At 40.8% G+C, this 25,000-nt stretch overlaps 2 protein-coding genes across 3 annotated transcripts in view; both read right to left on the bottom strand.

Moving 5' to 3' along the window:
- itga10 (integrin, alpha 10) overlaps positions 1-8,690 on the bottom strand; it is a 28,627-nt gene extending 19,937 nt beyond the window's left edge. Inside the window, exon 1 of one of the 2 annotated variants that reach the window (XM_079640498.1) lies at positions 7,886-8,690. In XM_079640498.1, the coding sequence (XP_079496624.1) occupies positions 7,886-7,937 (52 nt within the window). In that variant the 5' untranslated portion in view covers positions 7,938-8,690. Of the gene's footprint in view, positions 1-4,279; positions 4,455-7,885 lie in introns of those variants that run through there. The other variant, XM_079640499.1, reaches the window with a different exon arrangement.
- Positions 8,691-22,495: 13,805 nt separating this feature from the next.
- The window catches only part of crabp2a (cellular retinoic acid binding protein 2, a), a 6,760-nt gene continuing 4,255 nt past the window's right edge, over positions 22,496-25,000 (bottom strand). Inside the window, exons 3-4 of the mRNA XM_079641000.1 lie at positions 24,506-24,622; positions 22,496-23,248 (exon numbers count right to left, since the gene is read on the bottom strand). Coding sequence (XP_079497126.1) covers positions 23,198-23,248; positions 24,506-24,622 — 168 coding nt within the window. The 3' untranslated portion in view covers positions 22,496-23,197. The remainder of the gene's footprint in view (positions 23,249-24,505; positions 24,623-25,000) is intronic.

Here is a 25,000-nt window from a genome sequence, read left to right as displayed (position 1 = left end):
AATGAAAAACGTATGGTCTGAGTAAACTTCAGGCTGACACCAAGGCCGTGACGTGTTTGTTTTACACTTGGATAATTTTCTGGATTAAAATGTGTAAACTGCAGAGAACATACTGATGACAAATGGATCCACACAACATTCCTGTTTCAGGAAGTGTTTGCTGATGTCAGTAGGGGACAGGAAACAAACCCACCTTGCTATTTCCTTTAGATACACAATTTCACCTAAATTAAAGAGCATCTTTGTGTAGTATTTCCAGTTAAGTATCAGAAACACTAAGGTTCTCGTGACAGATAGTATTTAACTTGTCCCACTTGTGCATTTGCTATATGTTATTTGAAGCCCGGGAAAGCAGGGTGTGTTGGATGTGTTTTGCTTAAGGGGATTTCTAAATAAATTTGAGTTGACATGTCATTTAGCAGCATCCTACTGTACGTAGCTCTGGTGATTCCACTGTAGAAAAGTAATCCAGATGGAGAGCAAGACCAGAACCCTGCACAGTGATTATACACAAGCTACTCACATACTTTTATAGATACTTCCCCACAAATACACACTGACACCACCCACACAGACAGTTACCTCGGCCAGTCCAATCAAAGGGGGATTCCACTTGGTTTTGAGAGGGAAACTAGATATGTTCAATGTTTCTCTTCAATCTCTGCTTCTGCTTTTCTCACATACTGCTGTCTACTGCTACAAATATGGGAGTTTTTATATTCATGCTATCAGCAGCAGTTCTACAATTTTGGCTCAGTCTGAAATATCTCAACCAACATTTGATAGATTGCAATATAACTCCGTACACATTACCATGTTTCCCAAAGGATGAGTTGTGTTGACTTTGGGGTTCCCTTAACTTTTGTCACAATAAGGTTTCGGATTTGGGGTTTTGAGTTCAATGTCAACAAATATGGGAATCATTTATATGAAAAGTGGGAAACACATTCATGTTAACTTTAGTGATAACATTTAATTTGTCATTAGTAGGTCAAAACTTGAATTATTTAAATACTTTAGCTTATGGCAAAACACCTGCAATGTAAACGACAATCCTCCTCAGATTCACCTGAATGCTAATTTGAAGAGATAAGTGGTGAATAAGGTCAACATTAGCATTTAACCTTGGTGCTAATGTACAGCCGTTACATAAGTCTTGTTTCTGCTCATCCTGCAAATCTTTGTGAGCCTGTAATATTTCAACGTCCAAACTTCTAGTGAATTTGTTGAGATTCAGCCAACTACCTGATTCTGCGCAGATGTTTAAAACTCTTCACCTATGGGAATATGCTTAGCCAAGGAGAGAGTTATTCCTTTTTACTAAATATTTCGTTTTCATAACCAGAAGGAATACAAATCTTTCTATCCAGCCTTGTTACAACATTTCGCGTACTCCTTTAGTATCCCACGACCCTTCTTATACACAGTGTTGTAAAATGTTTCTGGCTTTTTTTGTGGCAAGATCACCCACCCTCTGTGATTCCAAATTGCTTTCCACAACAAACTGGGCCTCCGATAACAACTTCTGCTACTGATTTTCTCTGTCATCCTCCTATTTCACTCATTCTCTCATAAACCATACATTGCTCCTTTCTTTTACCCTCTCTCATAAACACACACACACACACACACACACACACACACACACACACACACACACACACACACACACACACACACACACACACACACACACACACACATACACACACACACACACACACACACACACACACACACACACACACACACACACACTATAGCTCTCCCACAAGGCCCCCTCTCCCTTCCCAACCCGCAAAACTGTACCATCGTTCCCTGTTTTCCCTGTCCTGTCCTCCCTTCTCTGGTTTCTTTTTCATTGGGGTTTATATATGACACTTTACCACAAGCCTGTCTGACCACCTATCGTCATGACAACTGGCGGCAAACATTTATCAAGGCGAACTGGGTCCAGATTCTCTCAACCACACGTTCGACTCTGGGCGCTGCTCCTGCTGTATGCGTATGCTGTGATTGTGCAGTATGTATCTGTGTGTGCACAGAAACTGAACTTGACACTGAAATGTTTGGATACTACGGAGACATGCCAGCACTTATAGGAGTATGCAGAGACATTGATGTATGTTGTTTTAATTGGGCTAATGTGAGTTTATAGTTGTTTTTTGGTTTCTTCTTGAACGTGTTTACATGCTAAAATGTTAAAAAACAAATTGCTTTTTCACACTGTCTGTCTGATTATATCTGTATTCAACCTCTTTCTATGTCTTTTTAAGGTAGCTACTTCCCCGAAACAACAGACTGGCAAAAGGGAAAACCCTGAAACTCCACACTAATTTCAGGCTAAACCAAGTTTTATTTTTGATACGTGATTTCATATATTACTATATGTTCCTCTGCCGTGGTATGGGTCACTCTGGCCATCGCAGCCACGGACATAACAGAACAAAATACTGCCGGACTGTTCCAAATGTATTCTTTTAACTTTGAGGGAAGATACGTGTTTCCCATCCCCATTCTCGGCCCGTCCACACAGCGGGCGTGCGTTGACGGGGTTGGGGTGACGTCACGCTTTGCCGAACTGCATTGTGGGAGCGTTGCTTCGCTTTGCTCGCTTCAAAACTTGAGCAATGTTCAACTTTTGAAGCTTCGGCGGAAGCGTCAGCCAATCAAATCATATGCCAGTACAAGCTCTAGCCAATCAAACCGCGTGCTTGTGTGTCCGGGGCGGGAGATTCATGTGATTGGTTGTTGGTCGAGTTTCAGACAAGCTCACCGGCAAGCTTCAACGCACGCCGTCGTGTGGAGGCTGCGTAACTGATCCTTTACCGCTGCTTTCTCTCTCTCTTGCTTATTGAACTGGGGAGAAGGTGCCAAACTTGAATGGTGTGTGTTACTAACAGCAAAAGACAAGGCTTACTACTGGAGAAAATCCCCTTCTGCTCTTATAGAGAGGCGAATTCCCTCCCTTTCCGGTGGACCTCCATGGGACCTTATAGAGAGCCGAAGTCCCGCCCATCTACTTCCGGTCCATGGGACCTTATTTCGCAACAATTATGTATATTGAAGTCAATGGAGAGAGAAAACGTATCTTTCGATCCCGTTTGAATTGTGCCATGAATTACACATATGATGTTTGTCAATCTGAAAAAAAAGATTTCCATGTCAAAAAAGTCACAGTTTGTCTTAAAACTGTTGAAATATAAGACTATGAAAAATATGCAACTAGAAAGACTACAAATCCCAGAATCCCGGTCCCGCATGCTGGCTCTTACGGAACCGACTAACTCCCCTTGTGTGTATGTACAGCTCTCAACATGCCTAGAGTAGTGATTTTCACCTCTTTTAATACTTTTCGCTTCATTCTGAAAGAAAGAAGTGAAATGTGCCAACGTGACGGCCGTCTTGGTGTGTGGTGCGAGACGGGAGATGTAGTTCATTGAGTGGTTTCACACAAAAAAAGTGATACTTCACAATTTTACGAAAAAAAATTGTTTTGACTTGCAAAATTATCTTTTAAATTGACAAACATCATATGTGTAATTCGTGGCACAATTCAAACGGGATCGAAAGATAATCTTTCTCTCTCCATTGACTTCAATACATACTTTTTCCGAAATAAGGTCCCATGGAGCTCCCCCTGAAAGGGGGCGACTTCACCTCTCTATTTCTGAAAAATTATGTATTGAAGTCAATGGCGAGAGAAACGTTATCTTTCGATCCCATTTGAATTGTGCCACGAATTACACATATGATGTTTGTCAATTTAAAAGATAATTTTGCAAGTAAAAAAAAAAATGTTTTGCCGTAAAACTGTGAAGTAAGACTTTTTTTGTGCACAACAACACACATCACCAAGATGGCCGTCACTACTGTCTTGCCAAACAAGGGATTGACTACCCTCACTATGACCACAATGAAACACGTCCTGAAGAATGTCATGCAAAGCTGCCTGCCTGCCTTCCTTTGATTCTCTCTGAACTGCCTGATCTTTTTAATGTTCAATGTTAACCATTTGTGCAGATAGCATGAAGTAATAAAAGATCGCCGATGCTAATGTAGCGTTAGCATGTCTCCCTCTGGGGCATCCGGGCTTAAAGGTGTATTATAGAATGATCAGACCGGTGTATACGAAATATGACTACTCTACTGTTTAACACTTTGATTGACTTAATGTTACTTAATATTAACCTGTTGAACCCCATCCCCCATTGAAAAACGCATCATCTGCAGGAAACAGATAACACGGTATAACACCCTTATTACTTATCTGTCTTACCTTTGTCGTTGTCTGATCAAAAGTTGTCTTCAATGGCATTGAAACGATAAAAACAATGCTGAAGGTTAATCCATAGGTTAATCCAATGTGTCTGTGTCGCTTTGAAATGATTTCTGATAATCCATCAGCAATAAAACTATAATTTTCAGATTTCAGAGCGTAAAACAGCTTTCGTTTTGGGTAAACTGCATGCGCATAGCCCCAACTTCTCAGTGGTAACGTTGGTGTGTAGGTGGAAATCCCCCTTCGATTCTATTGGCTCTAACGGTTAAAAAGAGATGTCAATCATCAAACTCGACCAATGGGTTCCAGAGAAACGGTAAAAACGCCCTTTTCCACCCAAATGACCCCAGAGGTGAAGTTTGTTTTGGTAAACCTCTCTAAAAAGGTCAAATGTCACTTTTTTTTGCATCAATCTTGATAAAGGGTACTTATTATATGTTGTACTTTGGATTCCTAAAGCTTTTAGTCTACCATCCCATCATTCAAGGGTGGTTTTCACTATAAGTAAAAAATAATTTTGGACGGACACTATAATTTACAGTTTTTTACAATGTTCAATCTGAACTTTCTTTAAAATAAAAAACATCTATATTGATTCTGAATCTTCTACATCCAACTCACAGGTTTATCATTACTTTGAGAAAAAAGATTATTAATTTTCCCCTTTTAGAAGTGTAGTTATGGTCATTTTTTCTGGAAATGTCATTTTCGAGCCTGAGGCCTGAAAAACAGGCTTGGGGTTTAACAGGGTAAGGCTAATAAAAATAACAAAGCTAGGCCGGCTGTAATGCTAACTAACGTGCTTGCTACTAGCTAGGTAGCTAACTTGATCCAGCCAGCCACTCCTGGTCCTTTCATCAGACGGGAAGCGAAAGAACGAGCAAGACCCATTGCTGGTATGATTACAGCCTGGTACAAAGCACACAGGCATATTGTTAAAGTTATTTTAGCTATCTCTTATATTTAGTGGAGGAAAACAATTATGACATCACTTACGCGACTCTGGGCTTTGTAGTCTTTCTAGTTGAGTATTTTTCATAGTCTTATATTTCAACAGTTTTACGACAAACTCTGCCTTTTTTTACATGGAAATGATTTTTTAAGATTGACAAACATCATATGTGTAATTCATGGCACAATTCAAATGGGATCGAAAGATACGTTTTCTCTCCCCATTGACTTCAATACATTTTTCCGAAATAAGGTCCCATGGGGTGGAAGTAGAAGGGTGGGACTTCGCCTCTCTATTGGCTTGCGAGAAAAACATGTCGTACCTTTGCAAAGGTAGTTCTCAAGTTGTTTTCGGAGATACTCAGCTTGAGAGCAGTATATTCCTAAAACCTATATTGTGACAGAGAAAGGGGAGCTATATCTATATGGCTTGTTGAGTCCCAAGTTGTAGCCATCATAAAATCTGCCTGGGTTGTCTTGTTTCACAGCTTCTAGTTCATTATAGGCACTCCAGATATCCACATATCAACATATCAATATCACAAGCACTGAAAATGTCAACTTTAAGTTTCCCTTTCTCGAAATCTGTTTCTCTGCCTCTTCAAATTACATCCCTGACTTATAGCACCTATGTGAAATGTCCTTCAGTGGAGATTTCTGCTCGACTGTCTGTTTCTATCATCTTTATTTGACCAACTCCTGTTTCCAATACATCCCCCGCCCTCATCTCTTCTCACCCCCTTTCACAGATTTTCTCTCCATTATCTCTTAATCATGTTCTGTTCTCATCTCTGTCACCCTCTCGTGGGGAATGGGGGTGGAAGAAGAGGGGGAGTAGGAATGAAAGTCAGCCAACAATGGAGATAGCTGGGAGAATAATAGCTCAAATGTATGAATGACTTGAGCCAAACACACGCACGCACGCACACACACACACGCACGCACGCACGCACGCACGCACGCACGCACGCACGCACACACACACACACACACACACACACACCTGTGTTCAACATCTCAGTAAAGTATAACAGAGTGTAACAGGCCTGGGATGCCTGCTGTCCACATCAGGGGAGCTCTGCTGAAGCCATTAACATTACACACTTACTTACTCACCTACAGTACATGCTCCTGTATGACACATGCACAACCTAGCAAACTCATACAGATGCAAGAACACTTAGATCAAATAAGCTACAGTACAAATTAAACCAAAGGTTGCACAGTAAAAAGGGGAACAAATACCTTGTACATGCTTGATTTAAACTGATAATAGAGGGCAGCGCGTAAACCGACCACAGAAACATTTGGCTGGTGGCATGTGTGTGTGTGTGTGTGTGTGTGTGTGTGTGTGTGTGTGTGTGTGTGTGTGTGTGTGTGTGTGTGTGTGTGTGTGTGTGTGTGTGTGTGTGTGTGTGTGTGTGTGTGTGTGTGTGTGTGTGTGTGTGTGTGTGTGTGTGCGTGCATCTGGGTGTGTAAGTATATGGTCCTCATTCATTCCTCAGCTTCTGGATAGGAAGCATGTTGCATACCATGAAAACTGGCTGTCTGGATAAGCATTTCTTAGTCTACATTTAAAATGTGGCTCAAATGCCAATGCCTCAATCTATACATTAACTCCAGTGAGACTGTGTGTGTGTGTCAGCTGGTAAACTTAACACGCCTTGCACAACATAATATCATCCTCTATTGATCTAATTTTGCTTCACGGCTGCATGCTATAATGCAGCAGTTAAACTACTGCTTATCAGTTGCCTGCACACAGCTTTGGTAGACAACAATGGTCTTTTTCTTAGGTTTCTCGCCAGTGAACAGGAATGGCTCAATGAGGTGTTTGAGGCTGCTCTGCCACAGCGACATGAGTACAGGAGGGGAGCTGATGTTCAAGCTTGAGAAAACGCACATGGCATAGCTGCCTTATTAGGGGAACTTTCGACATCCAGTCAAAGCGATGGATATGGCTAATATGACCTGTGGAGTTGAGTTTCACAGCTGCCAGTGTCAGCAGTAACCGGAGATGAACCAGTAACCTCTGGCAGAGGAAACATGCATATATATCTGATTGCTCCAAACATCTTCTGGTAGCAGGAGGCATCTAAAAAGAATGAAATACTTCCTAGACTACTGACAAAACTGATAGATTTACTGAAGGATCTGGCTCTGAGCAAGAAACCATTACTTTGTTGGACTCATGCGCAACTTCCTATACCTTTGATCCGTTGGCAATGGAGTGTGGCCATATGTTATTATGACTGATTCTCTGCTCTCCTGCACACTATCATGTTAAGAATGTCTTCACGGTCAGGCGCTTACTGTCACAGAATAAAGCTCCGTGAGACTCAGGGAGGCACGTGTGACACAATCATTCACACATATGTTTTCTGTTTGAGTGCAAAAGATGTGGAGGTTAATGACCATGTCACCCAGACAGACAGTGCCGGAGGACAGGAGAGCAACTTTCATCAAAGAGGCATCAATCAGCAAGAGGTTGACTTTAGTTCTCCAAAGTTCAAAAGTTAAGAGCAGAGGGGGGGGGGGGGAGTCGTGTTCCGTTCAGACTCTAATTAAGCAGTTTTACCTTTTAAAAGCATCATATTTAGATACAAATTTGACTTTTGAAACAAAATATACGTTTACAAATATAAATCTTACCTTTAAGGAGAAGGATGAACTCCAGGCACAACAGGTATTTACGCAGCTCCATTTATGAAACTAAATGAACGCAGAGTCTCTTCACTATTTGTCTTCCTTTCTTCTGTTTACAAAGTGGTCTCCCCTGAGCTGTTGAAAATGTAAAGCATCGGCGACCACCACACGCACACATAAACGCCAACGCGGTTTTTCAGCTCTCTTTTTCCCCAAGAGATGCGTAAAATCCGGTCAAATGGTGCGGCTGCAGTGGCATGCCGGCTGTGCGTGTTCAAAAACAGTCTTGAGTTGTTGAGTAGACGTGAAAAATAAAAATAAATCTATTTCACGAGAAATCCTGTCAGTGATTTTGGCGTGTTTGGCTGAAAGCCCAGGAGAAAGTTATATTTAAGTGCACCAAAAGCTCTTTAGCATAAAGAGAAAATACTTAATTGACACCTCCGTGATCCATGTTTAGGGCGTGAAAATCGTGCACCTGTCCCATCCAACAAGAGGCCGCATACAGAATCATTCAACCATTACTAATGTGTAACACCTTCCCAAACAGTCTCTCAGCACCGCGCGTATCCCCCCTGGCTCCGGAGCGCGCCTTTGAAGCTCAAGCTCTCCTGTGGACAGAAACTCTTCTCATCGAGCAAAAGGTTTCAGATGACGTTCCTCTGTGGATTTGCTATTCATGATCCTCTCCGCTAATTTTCTATCATAAAGAAAAAAACGATCGTTTTTTCCGGGAGTTTTCTCGGTGTAATTATGTGCCTCCAGTAACGGATTTCATTTACTTTGAAATGAAAGAGCGCATTTATCCCAGAGCTCCCCTCCCTTCATCCGTCCTCCTATATCCTCTCTGAGCAACTGGTTCACATTGACAAACCTCAAACCCACATCTTCTCCTTCTCTCTCTCTCTTTTTCAAACATTGCTACTCGTACGATTTTTCTCTGTCAAAGTATTTCAGTTTGCTCACCTCTGACTTACATTTTTTTTCTTTGAGCTGCTCTTATCACATAGCCTACGCTCCAAAACTAAGGGGGAAAGTACCACTTTCTTATAGGTCACCATTCATAAGACGTTTATACAGGTGGCCCTTGGCCAGAAGTTAATACATCATGAATACCAGGTAGGCCTATTCATTATTCACAGGTCATCAGTCGACTTTTGGGTTGCCAGGTTGGTGAAAATCAAGGAAAATCAGGTTTGCCCATGTTTCTCTGACTTCACTGATAACCATGAATACAGAAAGTATTGATACAAGTTGATGTCACGTGACTGCTGGACTGTGGATTACAGGAGCTCATGTGTGATAAGAGGCTGACACGTTGAGTGTCCTGAGTTTATTCACTGTTTACACTTCGATTCAGGAGGCTCTCTTTGTTTAAAATGTGTTGAGTGATTAATTACATTTTATTTGAGATTTCAAGTTATGTTAACTTTTCCATGGTACAGTTGTAGAATTTATATTTATGACAATACAACTGTCATTTCACCTTTTTTTTGGAAACTTGACCTGGACCTATGGAGTTTAACTGAAAATATAATAAAGAAATGATGTTGACCTGGACAACGTTGAGTGGTTTTTGCACTATCTGTGGACACTTCTCTACTAAATATTCTTGAATAGCTCTTGGGCGCCACTCTGAGGCTTCTACAGTTACTGCACATGTCCACAGTGGCACACAATACAACAACTGCCAAATGGTTGTGATTGTATTGGGTACATTGCTTTTTTTAAATATGCCATTTATTTTAACCATAGTTTAGCAGCAAGGAATACGTCATTTTGGGTAGGTCATATTATATTTAATGCGTAGCAGCAACCATACAGGCCAACTGAGAAACTGTCCATTAACCCACATAATGATCACAAAAAGTGCTGGACGTTTGTGTGTGGTAATGCATTGTTTTTAATGTAATAGTAAGGTATTTGATCGGAAGATTTAGATTTATGAGATTTTGCAAGTTACTACATTCAATTTAATATGTAAAATATTAACTTAAATATTGAATTGTTTTGGTAGAAGAGTAATTCAAAAAGCCAAAAATTAAATGTGTATGGAAATGTCTAAATCTGTAAACACAGGTAAAGATTGGAATTTGTTTTATACACATTATACACATCAGAATAACTTGCCAACTGTAAACCACTGGAGAAGAAGAAGAAACCCTGCGCCATCTTTGATTTTACCGGAGATTGTGTGAACTTTCCATACAAATTCCCCCTTTTGTTTATCGCACTGAGTTATGTATTTCTTACGTTACACCGACCTGATTTCCCCCCACCTGATAAGATGTCAATAACATTGTCGTCCTTTCAGTGGGCTCACATTTACAAACTTATCCCCGTAAGGACTTAAATTAAAACAAAAACAATGAGACTTTCTGTTTCCGGTCCTAGCCATCGAGGACAGTTGCCTAACAGTAAGCCTACACCACTTCACCGCCTGCAGAGTTAGTGGCAGGTGAAGAAAGAGCATAATTTATGATATTTTTTAGCTGGAAATGGACGACTAAACAAGGATTACAACAAATGGGAATATTCCGCAGAAGACCTTAAGTCTTAAAAAGTTGACCCTGACTGTCGTCGTGTTTCTGCTGGATAGACAACAACTTCACAAACTAGCTTAATCTTCTTGAGTTTGTTACTTAATTATGACTCATAGTGACAAATACTAAATACACCTGGAATAACCTTAATAAAATTAGTTTAGAGAGTCTGATGCAAATGCAAAAAAAGTGGCGACAGATAACCCACAAGTACTGAGAAAGCTTTAGTTTATTTAGATGCCAGTCACATATTGAATCCCCAGGCGGAACAAGACAATTAACATTTCATAATATATTCTCAGACAAAACGGGGACATGCATGCTGTGAGATTCCTCTCTTTTATTCCACACATTCTTTTACTAAATGTAGGCCTACTGTAATTTTACTTTTGTAATAGCTACAGACTAGTATACTGAATTGCATAGGCCCAGAATAACATGCTTAAATCTATACTGTTTACAGTAATAAGCTATTACAAAAGTTAAAAGAGATAGCCTAGAAATTCCTGTGAAAAAAAGTCCCTCCCCTTCCCGGAGCCTCCATGGGACCCCGGAAGCGGAAAATTATACAAAGTCAATGGAGAGAGAAAACTTATCTTTTGATCCCGTTTGAATTGTGCCACGAATGACACATATGATGTTTGTCAATCTTAAACAATCATTTCCATGTAAAAAAAAGTCGCAGTTTGTCGTAAAACTGTTGAAATATAAGACTATGAAAAATACGCAACTAGAAAAACTACAAATCCCAAATCGTATTCTGGGTCGCGTAAGTGATGTCATAGGCGATAATGCTCCAAGACTGGTTGTGACTCGCAATTAAAGCAAAGAAGAAGAAGAAGAAGAAGATCTCATAACTGATTTATTCCCTCCAATAAATATAAGAGATTGCTCCAATAAATTCACTTGTACACGATGCCTGTGTGCTTTGTACCAGGTTGTAATAACAAAAGTGATCATACCACTTGCTCGTTCTATCGCTTCCCGTCTGGTGAAAGGACCAGGACCAAACATATCAGGTAATATACATGTTTTGCATGGAACATAGTCAAGTTAGCTACCTAGCTGGTAGCGAGCACGTTAGTTCGCATTACATTACATTACTTAGCCTTGTCATTTGTATTAGCCTTAACATGAAGTAAACTCAAATGTTAAACAGTAAGAGTAGTCATGATGGTAAGTATTTTGTTAAACATTTGAAGAGTAGCCTATCGCCCCCTCCACCAGGTGCTAAGGGGGCGGGAGGTAGGCTAACGCCACATTAGCATCAGCGATCTTTTCTACTTCATGCTATCTGCACAAATGGTTAACATTGAACATTAAAATATCAAGCAGTTCAGGGAGAGTCGAAGGAAGGAAGGCAGGCAGGCCGGCAGCTTTGCATGACATTCTTCTGGACGTGTTTCATTGTGATGATAGTGAGGGTGAGTCAATCTGTTTGTTGGAAAGACAGTAGTTGAGTGATTACTGAGAGAAAATTATTAAAAGAGATAATTATTCAAAGTGTTGTTACTGACCTTTTTCCCTTTTATTTTCTTTACCTCACCTGTAACTGCTGAGACCCTGAGGAACATGCACACTGGACTGACCTGCTCTGGCAACCTGATTTCCACTGGTAATAGTATTTGGTTATGGTATATTATTTATATACATCAAAGGCACAATGCACCCCCCAGAGACACACATGTATTGAGTGTGATATTTTGCATTGGTCATGTGAAATCATCTTTACATACTAGAAAACTGTAGAAGCGGCAACTTGTGTTGAAATTGAATTTTTTATATCCGATAATAAAGTTGATCTGTTTTCTTTATTCTTCTCTCTTCCCAGCTCCATCCATCACCATTCTCTGTTCCTGCAGGTCCTGCCTGTTAATCAATGCTCATATCTTTTTACACATTTACAAATAAAGTCAATGTATTGTATGACACAAAGTTGTGCTTCATTCTGAGTCAATAATAAATTCATTCTGCCTTCAACTGCAAAATGATTGTGGACTGCACCGACATCCATGTAGCTGCCCCCCAGTAAGATGAACCAAGCAAAGTTGACATACTCAACATACAGCTGTACTCTTAAGTTTACATGAAGAATTTGTGAAATATTGGTAATAACAGGTTTAAATGATTATTAGTCATTTATATAATTTTCTCATAGTAGACGAGCAGACAGGGAGCCAGATGAGAAAAGCAGAATATACAGCTGCCATTTTCTACATGGAAAAGAGAAAGGGCCAAGTGTATTTGAGTGGACAAAAGAGAAAGGGAGCTTAGCTGTTGATCAGTCCAGGGAACTGAAAACTACTAACTCCACTAACCCACTGAAAAACAGTCCGCAGAGATGTAAAGGCGTAGTTGTAGTTCAGTCCAACGTTTCATTTGGATTCATTACTATTTTCATAAAGAATATATATTTCAAAGTCAACTTTGTCAATCTTACTTAGTTTGTGTTTATAGACAGATCAAAAAGACGTTTCCAACAATCCCAAATACGAAAAATAAAATTATACAATTTACAGATATGTATACAAATATATATATCCTATATACACCATCATGTATAATGATGGTGTATGATGTAGAAGGAAGTGTGGTAGATAAGTAAATATAGAGTTACATACAGATCCATGTTACAGCAAAAGATGGAATAACTAAGAAGCACGCAGTATAATAATAATTACATGCAACAATTAAATAACTGCTCAGCATCTCCACCACAATTCCGATCTGCTGTGGCCTGTTTTCCTCCCCTCTGCATAACACCCCATCACACATACGAAACACAACGCAGAGTCCGAGGGTGTTAAGAGTATGTTTATTTAAATGTCCTCCTCTCTACTGGCCAACACAGGGAGCATATGCTGGGTGTAGAATTTTTCCAGGAGGAGGAGATTTCCATGCCATGCAGGGTCTTTGGGGATGGGGATAATAATCGCCTCCTTCGTGGTCCACACAACAAAGTAGCATAGACTCCGGTCTGTGATGTGCAGCTGTTATATAATACAATACATTTTTGAAAAACATTTGATCAACAAAAAAAAAGGATTTGCTCAGGATCTAGAGTCAGTGTGTAGTTTATTAATTAATCAATGCTCTCTACATTAGGAAAACACATACCAGTGTACCAGAGGGAGTCACACACAGCTGTGCCTAGATAAACAAACAAATGGACAAGATAACCAAAATCCTTGAATCTACACACAGCAAATAAACTCAAATGACACAACGAGATGTAAAAGGAGATCACACATACAGTATAGTCGATATAAAACTGGCCGCTTCAATCTGAAGAGCAACTAAAACAAAACACTGGAGTGTATTTTGTTCTTGTGAACACTAATGTTATCCACAGCATACACAGAGACCACAAAGTTCTTAAGGAGAAAACTAGTTGCTAAAACAAAAACACGTTAGTGTACCTTGTTAGCTAATGTTAGCTAGCTGACGTTAACGTTAAACATTGCACTCATATTATATTACTCAACGAAACCCTGTAAAGCCGGTCCTGCATCCTGGCTCTTACAGAACCGACTAACTCCCCTTTTGTGTATTTACAGCTCTCAACATGCCCAGACTTGTAGTGATTTTCACCTCGTTTTATACTTTTCGCCTCATTCTGAAAGAAACAGGTGAAATTTGCTAACGTGACGGCCATCTTTGTAATGGTGACGCGTGTGAGACCAGAGACCTGTATTCACTGAGCGGTTTCACACAAAAAAATGTGTAACTTCACAGTTTTACGACACATTTTTATTTGTTTGACTTGCAAAATGTTCTTTTAATTTGAAAAACATCATATGTGTCATTCGTGTCACAATTCAAACGGGATCGAAAGATGACTTTTCTCTCTCCATTGACTTCAATGTATAATTTTCCGCTTCCGGGGTCCCATGGGTCGGAAGTAGATGGGCGGGACTTCGCCTCTCTTCATTATCATTCATCTCTTCAGCTTCATTGGTATTGGTATTGTTTTCCCCCCCCTGTGTTTTCATGTATTTGATTGTGTCTATGTTTTAGTCGAGTTTACTAATTAAGTAGATTTGAGGGATTTTTTTAGTTTTCACTTAAAGTTATAGCTGGAGTACTTTTTGTTGTGTCGTTGCACGCAAAAAAAACAGCTCTGATTAAAATGTGCGTCTATTGACTGCTGCTATTACACTTGTCACCACTTGATGTCGCTCTTTTTCAACTAATGTACTTTCCAAGCCAGCCTGAACATCTTCATGTTGTTCTTAAGTACTGTGACAGCTGGACAAAATCTGTGAAATGTTCCCTTTATTGCAAAGATCATCCATAGCCAGTTTCTGTCTTCTGATTGTCATGATGATCAGCTGATGACTGGTTCACATTATGCTGCTGAATTCCTCTTTTCACATTCAAATGGCGTTACTGACTTTTTATTTCTCTGGCTCTCTCACTCAAGACTCATGATGTGGCAATGTGTTTCTGCTTGGACAAGTACAGGGAGTGCACTGGGTTTGGAGAGTAAACTCTTAAGTGGCGAACACATCTGGAAAGGAGAAGAACTTCATTAGCTTTAGATTTATTAATCCATTCGGAGAAAAGATAATGATTATTGGCTAATTGACCTTGGTTTGTTCCTCATTACTCTTTACAGTTACTGCCTTAATGACATTGGTTTCCATAAGTGTCCTTGCCATTATTGCCTTCCTCTGCTTCATCATCCTCCTTCTTCATTTTTTTCTTTTTCATCTTGTAGTTGTTCCGATTCTCATCTTATATCACCAATTTTCAAACACACTTTTGATGTTTGAGCAACCCACGTTAGATTTTTTTTTGGCAGGTAGCTGCTACTGTAAGTGTCAGTATTCTTGCTGACTGGCAGCCGTATGTTAGGTCAGATGTGTTTGCTCACATGCAAACAAGCCTCACTGTACACAACCACAGATTCCTGCATAGAGGTGGAACTGCAGTGAGGGCCAAAACAAACACCTATCCGGACTGTTTCACACCACTGGGAGCTACGCAGGAGCCTATTAACATCTGGCATACTATTGAACTCTGAGAAGTTGCGTTGCTGTTAAAACACAAGTTGAATCAATGAACAGTAGGTAACTTCTACAGCTTTTACAAACTACTCATGCACAGCAAAGTGAATATTGAATAAGGTGGAACGCATACTTTATTATCTATGTCCCTAAGGATTTTTAACATTGATTAGGCATTGAAGAGTTTCGGTTTTTTTCTAGATGTGAAGATATTGCGGATGCATATTGTAATAAGATGTGCAATGATGTGTCCTTGTCTAAAACTTGTGAGAACTACAACACCAACCTTAAACTTGATGTGAGGTATATCAGAGACAAAATTCAAATGACGGATACTGCTCAGTGTGCCGAGTTCCCCTTTCAAAGCAAATGCACATTTTAGGTTGAGGTGCACAAGGCATGTCTGGCCGTTCTACCTTAGATGGCATGTCCATGGAATACTTTGCCTGCTGGAAGATTAGTCAAGCATTGGTAGACATACAGCCCTGCTGTGTGGATGGATAGATGGAGGGCAGTAGCAGACCCCAGCATGAGTGTGCTACATATCATCATTGCAGTACAGTAAGACTGCATCTGTGATTTGTGGATAAGTTAGACGGTGGTGACAGTGTAGTGTTAGCAGACGAGCCTGTTTTCTATCTGTCACCATGGTGCTCTTGCAGTGTCACTCCTACTGCCGTGCCAATATGTCACGCCTTTGGTTATCGTGATGATTTTCTTTCATCTTTTCTGTGTGCACTTCTCCTTCCCATGAAGAGTGCACAGCTTTCCTTTTTCAGAAAACATGGCACTCTCACAGCAACTTGTGGGTAGCACATTTCAATGTGTGAGTGCAGCAGCCAGTAGGTTTTTTTTCTTTTTTACAAGGTGTTCTTCCTCCATCTCTGTTACCTAAATCACAGTCCTCTGTAACCAATCAAACGACACCGCAGCACACCTCAGCCAGCAATACGCTGTGTCCAGAGATGACATGCTGGTCTCCGGTATGTGTTGGCCTCACTGCCGTCTGGAGCTGGTCAAAAGAGGAAAGAGATGGAGCGAGTGAGGAAGGGAGGGAAGAAAAGAAAGGGAGGGTGATAAGCTAAACCTCATGTATGCAGTAATCAAATGCAGGCTCCTTAAAAGTACCAGTGATCCAACCCCAGCTATTATTTTCTCCTCCTAAAGGTTCATAATGCTATACCTCAGTAAGCCCTCTGGGATCACTCGAAGTTTAATTAATTTAATGGACTCATTTCCAGGTTTTTCTTTGTAAAGAATCTGTTGATCCATAACAAAAACGCATAGCTGAGGTGTGTGTGTGTGTGTGTGTGTGTGTGTGTGTGTGTGTGTGTGTGTGTGTGTGTGTGTGTGTGTGTGTGTGTGTGTTTGGCTCAAGTCATTCATACATTTGAGCTATTATTCTCCCAGCACACACGCACGCACGCACGCACGCACACACACACACACACACACACACACACACACACACACACACACACACACACACACCTGTGTTCAACATCTCAGTAAAGTATAACAGAGTGTAACAGGCCTGGGATGCCTGCTGTCCACATCAGGGGAGCTCTGCTGAAGCCATTAACATTACACACTTACTTACTCACCTACAGTACATGCTCCTGTATGACACATGCACAACCTAGCAAACTCATACAGATGCAAGAACACTTAGATCAAATAAGCTACAGTACAAATTAAACCAAAGGTTGCACAGTAAAAAGGGGAACAAATACCTTGTACATGCTTGATTTAAACTGATAATAGAGGGCAACGCGTAAACCGACCACAGAAACATTTGGCTGCTGGCATGTGTGTGTGTGTGTGTGTGTGTGTGTGTGTGTGTGTGTGTGTGTGTGTGTGTGTGTGTGTGTGTGTGTGTGTGTGTGTGTGTGTGTGTGTGTGTGTGTGTGTGTGTGTGTGTGTGAGAGTGTTCGTGTTTGTGAGAGTGTTCCTTTGTGCATCGGTGTGTGAGAGTGTGCCCTGACAGTGAGCTATAAAAAAAGAAGTGAGTCATGGAGCTCTGACAGTTGATCATCCTGTAATGCCTGATGATCCCCTGGGCGCCTCTCTTTACTTTCTCCTTCTCTACATATTATTCTTATGTTGCAGGATGCATGTGAACATGACCAAAGTTTTAGGATAGTTATATTTTAAGATGTCTTAGTTTTCTAAAAGTGTGTCCTGTTGCGGCATGGTATTGTCCCTGTGGGCAAAGCGAAGTCCAAACAGAAATGATTTCCTGGAGTTGGTGTAGAGCTTGTTGTCCCAACATGTTGGGGGAAGCCTGAAACAAGAAGGGTGGAGGCTAGAATGATATAACACAAAGCCACATATCCAAGTATGATCCCAGTAATAAACAGACAACTTAGTATACACATTTCTTACAATTTCAACAAAAACACAATAACATTTTGAAAGCTGTGAAGAATAAAGACACAACAGCTGCATTGTATTCCAATAGATTGTGTTTAATTTTCCATTATATGCTGCTCCATTATAAACTATACCCAACTGGGTTTGAAAGTGAACTGTATAGGCTGTATGCTTTGCAGTGTTTGTGTGTCTCCTATTTAAAGCCGAGTACAATATGTAGTTATGTAAACAGATGAGAAAATACATGAGGAGCCACAACGAAGCAAATGGTCGGACACAATTTGGGAAGATAAAAATGTTCTATATAAAATATTAAACCACAAAAATAAAACAATTTACATTAAGATATTAGCTGAACGGAACCTTACTTGATCTACTTTTATTTAGTATTATTTATGAACTACTTAATTTGTTGTACCTTTTGATTGTAAGGGCGTGTTTAAAGAGTTGTTTAATGCTAACATTATTCATTATTTTCTGAGAAGTAACTCTAAAGGATATAAAGAGTATATTCATTTACTTTGTTTTAAACGCAATCTTATTCCTCTCATTAGATAACTCTTCCCTCTCTTTAACTTCCCTTACTCTCGGCCTCTTTTCTCTTATTCTGTCAGCAAAAACAGTATCTTGCATCTTTCCATCATCTCCCTCCCTGTCTACCCGGAGGTCAGCGTCAGAGTCTGTAATCAGTTTTAATATTACATTCTTCATCTCTACAAAGACTTCATTCAGCTTAGCTCGGGTATACTGTGAGACCATTGTCCTACGCTAAGCAGAGGAGCAGGATGATGATGATGCTGATGATGATGATGATGCCCCCCATGGTGCTAGCATTAGATCTCCAGATGTCTGAGCAAAGTAAATGAGATAAATCTTTAACTCATCGATGTGTAAATGAATAAATCATCTTTAGTTAGCATGTCACATTTCCTCCTTACCTCATCCCTCCTTTAGTCTCTCACTTACTCTCCCCACCTCTTTCCGTTCCACAATTTTATTTTCCCCTCGGGCAGAATTCTGTGCCCAGACATTAAAGAGAAGAGTTTTTGAAAGTTTGAGTGTCATGTGTGCCAACCATATTCTCTTCATTTATTCAGAGACGTCTTCCCAAGACCTTCACCGAATACCTTCCCTGCTTTTGCCCATAAACATTGAGACTGTAAGGATTTAAGAGCAGCAGTTTGTGTGTGTGTGTGTGTGTGTGTGTGTGTGTGTGTGTGTGTGTGTGTGTGTGTGTGTGTGTGTGTGTGTGTGTGTGTGTGTGTGTGTGTGTGTGTGTGTGTGTGTGTGTGTGTGTGTGTTTGTGTGTGTGTGTGTGTGTGTGTGTGTGTGTGTGTGTGTGTGTGTGTGTGTGTGTGAGGTATGCCCACATGTGTACTATTCTTGACCAACGTTTTACAAGAGGCCTCACAGGTTCCTGGGTGGTCTAATTACGTTTGCCACAGGACATTGGTGCACTTTACCACTGTGCGTGTGACTGTTCGATGTGTGTATCACTTTGTGCAGGCTTGCAGGTGTGTGTGGGTGTAAATCAATATCATGGACAGAGACAGTACAGTATGTTAGGGTGTTTAATGAAACTCACCTTTCATCACTCTCTCACATGTTTGCTCTTTCTATGAATTTGTGTGCCTGTTTGCACGAAGACGTGCAACTTTTTTCCCCGTTATGATGTCCTGCGGGCAATTTTTCTACCTGCTTTCCCTCTTCTTTACTACATCACACAGAATGCACTGGACCTGTGTGGCAATAATTGCTTCAACCAGATCACAAATCACCCATCTTGGCTTTTGTGACATGCTCTGAAGTATGCAGACAAGTACACACACTACACTTCTATCTGCACACAAAGTCATATATCAAACAGCGGCCTGACTGAGCCTTGGCCCCGGGGCACCTAATCTACCTGCTCTCACACAAAGAGGCTAACGTTTGGTTTCTATTCAGATAGCTATGGTTACCTTGTTAGACATGCTAAAAGGGTATCCAATTCCACTTAATTCTGATGGATGAAGTGCATTAGTTATGTGTCGGCGTGTGCCTTCATCATACAGGTGTTTTCTATTTTGTTGGTATGCATGGGTATGTTTTTACTCTTTCTAGTGTGTCCCTGTTTATTTCTAGACTAACAGGGAGTGTAGGAGTGAGGTATGTCTGTCCCGATGTTGCCAATCTGTCTCCTGTTCCTCATTACATTTTCGGGAAAAGCCAACAACCTGCAGGGATAACAATGCAGTCAGGAGTTTCTCTGTTTGCAAAAGAATGACACTCAGAATATGAGTGCAGAAAGGTGGAAAGAGTAGGCCTCATTGTACAAAAGCATTGACTAAGAGGCGCTGGATTATAAATATGATAGCTATATTTCATGTTTATTGTCAGTACAGGAATACCACGTCACCCTTAGTTCAGGTTGTTCTTGTTTTTCAGACATTGTGGGGCAACGTCTTTTTTTGCTGTTTTTGTGCACCAGGCAGTTTGTTGTCCCCCTTTAGGGTGAGTCACGACGGTGCTTTATGAGCTGTGTGTACTGTGAGTGTTTAATGGTATGTGTGAAGAGTTCCCAGAATGTGTGTTTTTAGTTTAGTGTGTGAATGTGTGTGTGTACATGTGTGTTTTTTTTACAGGGGTCCGGCGCAGGCCAGCCTTTTTGAAGGAGGCCAGACAGCTGCCTTTTACTGCCCCAGGGGGTAATAAACAGTGAGGGAGGGGTAGTAATTTACCCCTTTTATTGGGGCAGCAGGCAGAGGAGGGGACTTTATTGGGGTCACACTGTAACTACACAGCTGCAGGGCAAGAAGAGAAATAAAGAAGAGATAGTTTGTAAAAGAAAAGAGACATTTTGCATCACTAAATTCCTGTGTGTGTGTGTGTGTGTGTGTGTGTGTGTGTGTGTGTGTGTGTGTGTGTGTGTGTGTGTGTGTGTGTGTGTGTGTGTGTGTGTGTGTGTGTGTGTGTGTGATTGTGTGTGTGTGTGTAAACCGGGAGTCATCCATCTTTCTCAGCGCCTTTTTTCATTTCCAGTTCCCTTAACAGCTCTCTTCTTGTCAAGCACATCTGCTGTCAATCTGCTGTGCCCTGTAATCAAATTGGCATTTCCTCCTGTTTCCGACCATTTGATGATTCACGAGTAGCTCACTGTTCGACCCAAAACATTCCAAAATTCACCTCTAGGGCTGTGTTTGAATGGCATACTAACCATACCATTCATACCAAGTATGACGTAAAGTTTAGTATGTACATTTTTGACTGCTAGGTATTTAGACATTAGACTGAAGTTTACTAGACTAGCAAGAATTTCTGAAACGTATTTAGAATTTATGAGCTTACTGGACAAACTCAAATGACCCAAAATGCATTGCTGCTTTTCAGACTGTCAAATGACTGACTGCATGGCATATGGTTTAACTAAATAACAGGCATGGCATATGGTTTGACTGGTTTTGTTTTTTGAATATTTGGGAATAATAGCAAGTGACATTAAGGTCATAGTATAGGTAAAATCTAGATCCAGCAGCCAGTAAGCCTAGCTTATCGTAAAGACTGGAAACAGGGGGAAAAAAACGAGTTCTCCGACAAATAAATTGCGAAATCTACAAACCAGCCAAGGTTTAAATACTGACAATTTCAGGCAGTGATGGACAGCAGCGTGTTGTCATTTTTGCCCTAGAAAAACTATGTAACACGTAAAAAAGTGAGCTTTATGGGTGCTGTTATGCATTACATTTAGCGGACGCTTTTATCCGAAGCGACTTACAATAAGTGCGTTCGACCAACAAAGTACAAATTTGAAGAAAACAGAATCATATAAGTACATCAGGTTTCATAGAGCCAAACATTTCAAGTGCTACTCAACTGGCTTTAGATAAGCCAGTTCTTTATTAGTATATAAGTGCTTTGTTAGTAATTCTATCGCTCGAAGTGGAGTCTAAAGAGATGAGTTTTCAGTCTGCGCCGGAAGATGTGTGAGCTTTCTGCTGTCCTGATTTCAATGGGGAGCTCATTCCACCATTTTGGAGCCAGGATAGCAAACCCACGTGTTATGCCAATGTTGTTACCTCCACGATGTGCCTGGCTAGTTGTTTCAAGTCTTTCTGTTAAGCTAAGCTAAGTGTGGTATGATTATTCTCATTTGAGTATTGTCAAGTCGCTTTCCCAACATTTTTAAACTATTCCTGTACGTCAACATGCCTTTAAAGACTTTTCCAGAGTTATATGAACAAAAAATCCAATTGGCCTGTGAAATGGAAATGAAACGTTGCAGTCTAATAGTGGCAGTCCCTCAGCTGGCTCTCTGCATGTCGCCTCACATGCCAGGGAAAATTGCAGGACGAGCAAATCCAAATGTGTGATAGAAAAGTGAGCTGACAGAGAAAAGACTCAAATGGAAAAAGATGTTGAACCTTGAATCACAACGAGGGAGGAATAACGAGGGCATGTGGCAGAGAGATGATTGACAGAGAGATGGATTGGAAGACAGAAAAACTGAGAGGGGACAAGAGAGACGGAGAGGGGGGGGGGGCAGACAAGTTATTCTAGTTGCAGACAGCTGCCGAGAGCCTAAAATAAGATGTTGCTATCTAATGTGTACATGTTCTGCAGCTACACTCACAAACCATAAAACGTGTGCCCTGTTAATCGCTTTATGCCCTTAATGGTTTTCAGTTCAGGAGGGCCAAGAATCCACATCAGGCTGAGTTAATATCGTGCTTTATTGTTTTTCCATAGAAAGTGTTGTTTCCTAGGATCACATTTCATAAAAAAGAGACAGAGTAAAAACTTTAGCAGTACTGTATCAGACTCCTAGTGTAGTAATAAATATAAAATGTCGTCATGAGATAGAAAAGGTTACATTTGTGGAGTAGGGCTAAAGGAAAAGAGAGGAAGGGGCACATCAAAACTGACCTGAAGAGCTCAAAGATTGGTTACACATCTACAAATGTAGTCACACACACACACACACACACACACACACACACACACACACACACACACACACACACACACACACACACACACACACACACACACACACACACACACACACACACACACACACACACACACACACACACACACAGACACGCACACAATGCCAAATAAATGAGCTGTCAATCAACAAATCTATCATAATTTTGTGTTTAAAACCCAGCTGGTCACGTTTGCTGGAGCTGGAGAGACAGCGGGATAACTCAGGAGCCAAGACCATCGTGTAGATATGCGAAATACTAGATACAGTTACCACATGAATTACATAGTGAAGATAACAGAGATACTAGAATAACTTGAGACTGCTATCTCCCAGTGCCGCCTTAACAAAGGGTGAGTTGGGATGCAAGTGGTGATGCAGGAGAGGGGGGGGGGCTGGAAGGACAAAAAGTGAGAAGTGCTCTTGCTCATTGCCGCTCGTAGACTCTGCTGCATATCACATTGTCTGCTCCCATGGTCTGTAAAGAGGAGAATGTGGGTGGTTAAATACTGGCAGTTTTTAAAAGTTAAAGGTGGGGTAGGTAATTTTGGAGAAACCAGCTTGAGTGCGCTAGAATTTGAAAATACACAGCCGGAAAAAATCTGCCGCTTCCTTACAGAGCCCCTCCTCCAACACACACGAACGTGCACATGACCAATGAGGGCACGAGATAAGTTTGTGCACAGATGGAAGGCTGACAGGCAGGTAGGCCATCCAGTTATTTTAGCCGGGCCGGCTCAGATGATTGGTCGTGCTTTTTACAGTACTACGGCTTCCACAGATGACATTTTGTTATGGATTTTTTGTCAAAGCTCTTAAGATATTCATTGCTATCGGGATGTTAAGAGCATTCCATGAAATACAACAAAAAGTGTATCTCGAGCCGGGTTCTCAAACTTACCTACCCCACCTTTAAGTATTATCATAAATGTGGATTTTAAACCTTTAAACCTCCAAATTGAGCAGTTGATAATGTCTCCAGTGGTGAATATATCACTATGCGAAACTCTTTCGAACAAACAATAAGGAGTCTTTTTAAGCAAACATACAGCTCCCTGCAAAACATGTTATATTACGGCTGGCTTCTAAAGAGCAGTTGTAGTTTTGGTGTTTTAAAAACAGGCCAGGAGTCTCTGATTTGAAAACACCCAAGCAACCATTGTTTCAAAAAATATTTATGTTTAAAGTGTGTTCAATTTGAAGCTCTGTTTTACTCCTGAGAGAACTTTAGGATGCATTCTCTGGTTGGAATGGTTAACCGGTTAATTTCGTCAGATAGTTATTTTTCATTCAACCTGTGACAGCCTGGTCATTTCTTATTAAATAGAGTTCTTTCTGTGGATTTGCACCTTATTTTTCACAGAGGAGAGTTTTGGTAGCTGTCAGAAAGAAATAATTATATTCAGTAACATCGTTTGTTGTGTTTCTTTATCAGCCTTCACTTCACAAATCACTTTACGTCCAAGTTATCTGTTTGCCCTGCCCTTTCAGATTAGACACTGTTTGCACACTCCCTTCCATGACTTCAAACGTGACACAGAAGCTTTCATCTCCTGCCAGGAAAATAATTACATTGGCATTTCAGTTCTCTAAGCTCAATTATATAATTATACAATCTAAAGAAAACACTTCAGATTATAGTCTGTAGTAATTTAGTTGCACAAACGCAACATCTCTATAGAATCTTTATGCTTCTACATCTAAACTCTGGATTAGTGTATAGTTTGTGCTGTACCAGGATCAGTTTGCCGTCATTGGTGATCTCTCGGGTCCAGGATGTTTTAGGCCCTTCTCCTTTCTGCAGAGTCTGCTCACAGCTGATCTTACTGTCAGTTTCCCAGCGTGGATGACTCTGAAGACAGATGAAGAGAGAAGGAGATAAATCGTTGAATGCATGCTAATTGTTGGATGTATAGATGAATGAATGCACTGATGTATGTGACGCCATTCAGATGGGAAGGGAGATAATGGAGAGAGAAACAACAAAGGTGGAGCAGGCGATCACTGAGAAGTGATAACTTGTGATGCGCTCATCGTTACGAGAGCAAAGCGCCGGTTGCAAATGTTTGCTTTGGAGACGGACAAACAGAGGCTATGTTTGGGAAAACGGGGAAAGCAACGGGGAGAATTAGGGAGGGACGGAGGGCAGGAAGGGGCGAGAAGGGGGAACAGAGGGAAGACAAGAAGTTAAAAGGGGTCGTAAAGTGTGTGAAGGAGGAACGTGTAGAAT

The sequence above is a fragment of the Notothenia rossii genome (genome assembly GCF_949606895.1).
Source record: "Notothenia rossii genome assembly, chromosome: 7".
In the NCBI taxonomy this organism is placed as follows: domain Eukaryota; kingdom Metazoa; phylum Chordata; class Actinopteri; order Perciformes; family Nototheniidae; genus Notothenia; species Notothenia rossii.
This window is presented reverse-complemented; position numbering and strand designations above follow the sequence as displayed.